At 35.1% G+C, this 7,686-nt stretch overlaps 1 protein-coding gene across 1 annotated transcript in view; it reads right to left on the bottom strand.

Annotated features, from left to right (window-relative positions):
* The window catches only part of LOC108167118 (uncharacterized), an 18,012-nt gene extending 10,755 nt beyond the window's left edge, over positions 1 to 7,257 (bottom strand). Inside the window, exons 1-4 of the mRNA XM_017310199.1 lie at positions 7,072 to 7,257; positions 4,959 to 5,662; positions 2,209 to 2,292; positions 557 to 856 (exon numbers count right to left, since the gene is read on the bottom strand). Of these exons, the coding sequence (XP_017165688.1) occupies positions 557 to 856; positions 2,209 to 2,292; positions 4,959 to 5,040 (466 nt within the window). The 5' untranslated portion in view covers positions 5,041 to 5,662; positions 7,072 to 7,257. The remainder of the gene's footprint in view (positions 1 to 556; positions 857 to 2,208; positions 2,293 to 4,958; positions 5,663 to 7,071) is intronic.
* Between the last annotated feature and the right edge of the window lie 429 nt (positions 7,258 to 7,686).

Genomic DNA, 7,686 nt, shown 5'->3' with positions numbered 1-7,686 from the left:
TGATGTTATTAAGCAACAATATGTTTTCCAACTGGTTTAAACCAAAATACTCTTAACTCCTCGTTTGCTGTGTTTCCATTACTAATACGTGCAAATATTTGTTGGTATTCTGCTAATGTCAAAAAAACATTAAATAAGAAATTAAATTAAAATTACATGAATAAATTTGTTCACGCAACAAGTCATTAAAAATCATGACAGATTCGGATGTAAACAGATACACGAGATTATATTCATAATTCATTAGCGGAAACGTTGGTAATTTATTCAGGTCTTCAGGTACGTATGAAATGTTTTGGAGAAATTATTGTCATAATTTACAAAAGAGCTACAGATTCAAGACAAGACAGCTTTTAATGAACTGTGTGATGCTGTCAGAGCTCCGATTGAGCCAGATGGACATTTTAAGAAAAAAACAAAAACAAACTAACAGAAGCTTTAAAGACACTAAAGTAACATTAACTCTAACAGCGCTGATCTGCTGATTACAGGTAAAGAGCTTTCATTTCTAAGCAGGTCTTTATAATATACATATCTCAAATACTGAGAAACCTACCTTGAAATGTGATGTTGAACTTTATAGTTTGAATCTGATCTCTTATCACCTTTACAAAGTAAAATCCACTGTCTGAGTTCTGTGGGCTCAGAAACATCAGGGATGTTGGTCCAGAAATCTTCACTTTTCCTTCAAAAGGCGGCTCCACTTTTGTTTCTCCATTTGGATAATATATTGCTATGGTCCTATTTAAATGATCAAGCCATAAAACCGTGGAATTTTCAGGAAGCTTATCTATAGGTAAACTGATAGTTGATTCTTTTCCAGTTGGCAGAAACATTTGGATCATCTCAGTGGAACCTGTTGAAACACAACAAATTCATTTTAGATAAAACAGAAAGCACAACACCAAATAAAAAAAAAATACATATGAAAAAATGTCTTTGTTTTTTGAGTTAAACTTTAATGCTTCATGAAATAAATTTTAATGAGACAAAAAAAAAGTCTGGCTGTGAAAGGATGATTTAATAATAAAGTTCTGAAAACAGACCTGACCCGGTTTAAACTTTTAATTCCCCCTTAATATAATAACTAGTTTGCCATCCTTGGTGCCAAGAAATGGCCTTAAGCATTTGCAATAATTGGCGATGTCTGTTTTCTATTACTGTGGAGGGATTCTGGTTCACTCTTGGTTTAATTCAGCAACATTTAAGGTTTTTTCAAGCAATAACAGCCTGTTTAACATCATCCTGCAGTAACTCAAACAAAATAGATATATCAATCCTTTATTGTCCCACAAAGGGAAAATTCAGGTGTAACAGCAGCATCAGGTATAAAGGTTCACACAAACATTATTAAAAAGTGTTAAAAACAAGATTTACAACAACAATAACACTGAATTTGATTTGATTTCTGTTTGTCTTGGGTAACACTTTATTTGAAGGGTTGTGCATAAGACTGACATGACACTGTCATAAACATGGCATAACATCTGTCATGAACATAAAGGAGTCTTTATGAATGTTTATAACAGTTGTCATGACGTGTCATTCAGTAAATAATTACACTTAATGCAAAGTTGCTCTAAAAGTTGCATCGAAAGTCCATTAAAATGCCAACTTTGCATTAAATTATCATAATTTACAAAATCATCCAAAGTTGGCATTTTTAATCGACTTTTAGAGCAACTTTGCATTAAAAATGTCATTATTAACCGAATGACAATGTATGACAACTGTCAAACATTCATAAAGACTTCTTTATGTTCATGACAGATGTTATGCCATGTTTATGACAGGGTCATGTCAGTCTTATGCACAACCCGTCAAATAAAGTGTTACCTCGTCTTGTTCAGAAATCTAACTATGGAAATTATTAAGGACGTTGCCACTCAAACACCCTCATTTTCTTTTTTAAAATCAGAATCCAACCAATTGTGTCCAAAGTCATGAAACAGTAAGCCTATTTAATTTTAATTTTCAGAATTAGATATAAATGCAAACCCAAAGTCTCGGGTAACAACATAACATTCAAGGAGACACTAGATTGAAACAAAAGCTGTTTTTAATTACTTTGACCCATTTCAATCCGTTACGAGCCATTTACTGTAACCAAAAAGTATTTAATTACTGTCATCGACAGCTGATTTCAGAAACTGGACTAAGTTAGTGTAAGGTTAAAAAATACATACATTAAAATAATTCATCTGTTACCTTGAATTTGTCCAGAAAAGAACAGATTCAGAAGCAGTAGCAAACTGAGGGATTTCATCTGGGCCCCCAAAGAATCCGACTGACCTGATAGATTAAATGAGTGATGAGACAAAAATATGTTATCATTCACCTAAACAACCGAGAGATAAAACAGCAGTGGGTCCAATATTTGTTTACCTAATTCACAGTGGGTTGCAAAAGTATTCACACCCCTTGAACTTTTCCATATTTTGTCGAGATAGATAGATAGATAGATAGATAGATAGATAGATAGATAGATAGATAGATAGATAGATAGATAGATAGATAGATAGATAGATAGATAGATAGANGATAGATAGATAGATAGATAGATAGATAGATAGATAGATAGATAGATAGATAGATAGATAGATAGATAGATAGATAGATAGATAGATAGATAGATCGATCTCTTTGCAGGGACTTTCCCTTCATTTCTACTGCCTAACCCTAACCAAGACTCAATTCACACTTTGGTCCAAAACCTTTTAATATTACTATTATTTAAAATATTGAGTATAACTTAAAAATTTAATAGACAATAGTGTGTCTCATGTAATAGCATGAATGATCGCTTTTTTATGTCAGTCACAAGGCAAGACATGCATTTACATTTCTTTGTCAGGAGTGTTTGGTTCGGAAATTTGTTGACGGTCCCTAAGCGAACCTCTGAGGAAAGAAGCCTTTAGAGAACGGCTGGTCGAAATAAGCGTTCATAAATCGGATCAACCTTGAGCTAAACGCCGCTTACTCCGCGGAGCTCGAGTATCCAATATGGATTCAACTTGAAACTAACTTCACTGCGGTACACGTCAAGTTTTGGATATGAGAAAACCGGAAATGTCGCCGTCCGCTCACACCGGTGGAGGGGGACCGAATACGAGATACTTGCGGGAAAATAATGACACGGCGAGAAAGAGGGGTAAAAAACGGTAGTTTTCCGGCCAAAACGGGAGACTTGACCGATATGGTCAGGAAAATTATCCCCGCAATGCATCAAATACATGAGGAGAATCAAAATGAACCAGAAACTTCGACATACTTATTCTATCTAAAGTACGACAGATGCACTGACATTTCCCGACTTAACCAAGCAACAATTGTGACTTCAGTCATCTTACCTGATGTGAAAACACCTTGTTTAAATCTACGCCACTGTTTCTTGGTTCTGTTTGAATCTGCCGCGAACAATTTCTCGCCCACCTGATCCTGACGTTTTGGGAAGAACCAATGAGCTTTGATTTCAGCTCACGAGAAGACGCCCATGAATGATGGCGGGAAATGACGAGACTATGTTTGATTAAAATGTAAATTATGAAGGTTTAAACGTTGTTAATGATTTATAACTCAAATAATAAAAACATTGAGCTTAAAATGGTGATTAATACAGCTTCACTAAAAATGATTACATAGATCAAGCTGTTATTGAAAGTGCATCTCTGACTTTGCACTTGTTGGCATTTAAATGTTTATCTTAAAATGACAATAGATGTCACTTTATTTCCCAAACAGTCTTTAGTGCTTTACATTCTATAACAGTATTTAATAATGTATTCCTACCCTGGAATGACTTCATTACATGTAAGAGTTAAACTATATGAAAATAAATAATCAGATCAACAAATCTTTCACGTAGATACGATGCATATTATTATTCAGTTATTTTTGCTGACGTTTCTACATATTGTGTTTAAGGCTTAAGTATTTAAATAGGTTAGCTGTTAAGGCAAATTAAATCAAATTCAGAGTGTTTCCCACAAAAATAGGAAATACAATAAAAGAGGTGACATTAATTTAAATTATCACATTACTATACATATATTTTGTTTGCAACAACAAGTTGCAAACAGAAATGTTGCTCAATATAGTGAGAAAATTGATGAGTGGGCAATAGAGGGGCAACTATTTTTAATTGTAAATGTGCAGACATAACATGGAGGGCCGGTCTGCCAGTCAAACCTTTCTCACTGGAGAGCAAAAGAGGACAGTGGTTGATTCTTAGACCTTTGACAAGCAAGATAAGATCGGTGAATAAGATCGGCTTCACATGTAAAAATCGGCCGATCGCCCAAAATGAAGGAAATCGGAACAGATAAATCGATGCACCTCTAGTAAATATAGTTTTCAGTCCTGATTTAAAGACACCAACAGTCTCTACTGATCTCAGGTTTTCAGGGAGAATAGAAACTAATGGCTACTAATATTTTGAAGGATTGTGGAGAACCATGACATCTAAAAAAAAATTTTAAGGTTGCACAAAATTTTGCGCACTATTTCTCATCTCAGAAAGTGAAACTCGTATATTTTATAGAATTATAATTCCGATGATTATGACTTATAGATAACAAAATTCCCAAAATTTAGTGTCTTAGATTACAGTACTGTGAAAATGTAATTAATGGAAACTTGTAGCATCACATCCTAATCAGCCAATTAACTCAGAACACCTTTAAGCGGTCCCTCACTCAGTAGGCTACACAATCATGGAGAAGACTGCTGACTGCACAGAGTCAACGGCTCCAAGGAGCCACAAAGGTCATTGTTGAAGAAACTGGTCATTCCCAGAGTTCTGTATCCAAGCATATTGACAGAAAATTGAGTGGAAGGAAGAAGCGTGCATCGGCAGCAGGAAGAACCACGACCTTGAGAGGTTTGTGCTAGACAAGGGTGACAAATCTCACATTCCCTGTGTCAACCCACCCATGAACCAGAGACATCAGTCGTCTTACCTGGCGAAGGTGAAAAAGAAGTGAACTGTTGAGTTTTGGTCCATAGTCCTTTCATCACAGGAGAGAAAATTCTGCATTTCATTTTGTAATCAAGGTGTCAGGGTCTGAAGAGCGGAGAAGCACAGAGTCCATGTTGGTTGAAGTCCAGAGTGAAGCTTGAGGTCCCACCTCGTCTCCTGGTTCTGGTCCACTGGGTTTCCTGAAGTCCAGTTTATGCAGAAAATTCTGGAGCGCTTCATGATTCCCTCTGCTGACAAATTGCATGGAGATGCTGATTTGATTTTCCAGCAAGACTTGGTACTGACCCATATCGCCAAAAGAACCAAATCTGGTTCAGTGTTTATAGAGATCCAGTTCTTGATTTCCCTGACCTTTAACCCTATAGAGGATCCATTTAAGATTGGGTTCTGTCTGACCCAATGGGGCTTCAGGTTCAGTCTGTTGCATTGAAGAAAGAGCTGAACTGAAAGGTAAACTGAAGTAATTCAGGAATCTTATCAGAATCCATCTTCAATGTTAAGATTTTCCAAATAAGTTCCATCTGGAAAAGATTCCTGGATCTGACCAAGATCCCACTTCAAGTACCGTCCGTCCCTCCTGGATCAGGATCTCCTGTTATCCCCCAGGTGGCGCTGCAGTACTCGTGGAGGAGGAACATCTGGGGATGATTCACTCCTGAACCTTTCATCTCCACAGTTTGACGTCTGGAAATAAAAAGAAAATGGAAAAACTAAAAATGAGTCGTTAGGGGCGACATTTGCTGGGTTTCTATTACAAATATACCCAAATCTTTATCTATAGTCCACTAAAGCCCAAAAAAAACACACAAAAAAAACACAACTTCTCAATTGCAGTGTTTCCATTAAATAAGAGGTGAAATCAAAATCATCAAAATCACACACTTATCGCATGAACAAACTTTTTCATGTGTGATAGCTAATCACATCTGATGCTGGGAGAGAAGAGCGACAATAATATTGTTTTAACTGCAACAAAACTAAAACTGACATATGAGGTTATAAATATATTCTAAAAACAGATGAAAACATAAGACATTAAATAAGTTAATATTTAACTTCCTGGCATTATTATTAGTGTCTAATGGAGTTTGTAATGTTCTTCTGTGTATTATGTACAGAACTTTTGTCCCTTTGGTAATTTAAGTGCTTCATAAATAAAGCTGTATTGATTTGGCCATTTCTCCAGCAGATGACGCTGTTGTTATTCTGAATTGAACACTGATTGCTTTAGCAGTAATTTGTGCCACAACTTACACAAACTCATAGGACGGTTGTTTCAAACTCATTTTCATTTCCTGGATATCCTCAAAGGAGATAAAACTACTTTTAAAAAAAACTGGTAAAATTATTCTTAAAACTGATTAATTTTTGACATCTTTTCACATTAATATAATTTGGCAGTAGATAAAAACTGATTTGATTTAACTGATATATAATAATATTTAAGCACACACCTGTTATGTTAAAATTCTATCAATCTGTTCAAGTTCTATCAATGTAAAACATTTCTAAGTTAAACTTCTATCTATTTGACCCAGGAGACCGTTTCAGTAAACTAGGTTAGTGATCAAACTAAAAGTACATGGGTAGTGTAGTGTAGTACGTTCATATTCAAAGTTTCGGTTTCAGAAAGATAGATAGCCATACACTGAGTCAAGTTACTACATGATCTTTCTCCATGAACCGTTTGAACAAACTAAGTCTGTCCTACATAAATATATCTTTACTTTTATGCTGTATTTGCAGACGCAGGTTGTTCCAATTGATTGTACTTTTATTTCGCCTTTGCTTTTGCAGACACAATGAAAACACCCCAAAAGAAAAAAAGTAAAGGATTGTAGGTCAAGTTTAACCCATACAATTGCAAAATGTTCACAGGGAGCATTTTAAAACAAATATAAAACTTAATTCATTTTAAATCAAATAAAACAGATTAATGTTAACAAAAGATGTGTAGTTTTCAGCATAAGTTTACATATGAACAAATAAATCAATGACTAAATAAAAAATGAGTTTTCTTATAACAAAACATACATAAGCATATTTATAATATATATTTATATAGCATATTTATATATGCATAAGTTTTATACCTCATTCTGTTTTCCAGTGGCGATAATTTTAAAATTTCCCTCCTAATTCTTCAGGATCCCTCGCTGTCCGTTTGTTCTCAGCATGGTAAGAACAGAAAGTGAAGCATACCACAAAATCACGAAGAAGAAAAATGGGCGCTTAGAGCATTGGACCACACTTTGAGGTCCAACAGTGACACCTTGTGGTCACGAACAAGCAGGAGCATTTTAAACATTTTGAGGGTATTTGAGTTTGAGTCGGCTAAAGATAGTAACATCAACGTTCGTTGTTTCCTGTGTGGTAGCTAGTGTTACTGTTACGCTCTTAAAAACGGGACAAACAGCAGTTTACTGCAATGAAAAGAGCGCGAAAACCCCTCAGTAGAGGATGGAGGCACTACACTACCAATCGATCCCAGAAGAGGCTTACTAGCTGATTGCAGATTTACAGATCGCAATATCCTTGAATTAAACGACAGAAACATTAATACATGAAAAATTATAACTTTTCGAGATTTTTTACTGTATTTACATTGTTTTTAAACTTATTTTAACAATTATGAATTAATATTTGTTAATCTTTTTACTATCAATTCATATAATAAGTCACTTTCAACTCTCAGGTGGTTGTTGGCA

The sequence above is a fragment of the Poecilia reticulata genome, linkage group LG17 (genome assembly GCF_000633615.1).
Source record: "Poecilia reticulata strain Guanapo linkage group LG17, Guppy_female_1.0+MT, whole genome shotgun sequence".
NCBI lineage: Eukaryota > Metazoa > Chordata > Actinopteri > Cyprinodontiformes > Poeciliidae > Poecilia > Poecilia reticulata.
This window is presented reverse-complemented; position numbering and strand designations above follow the sequence as displayed.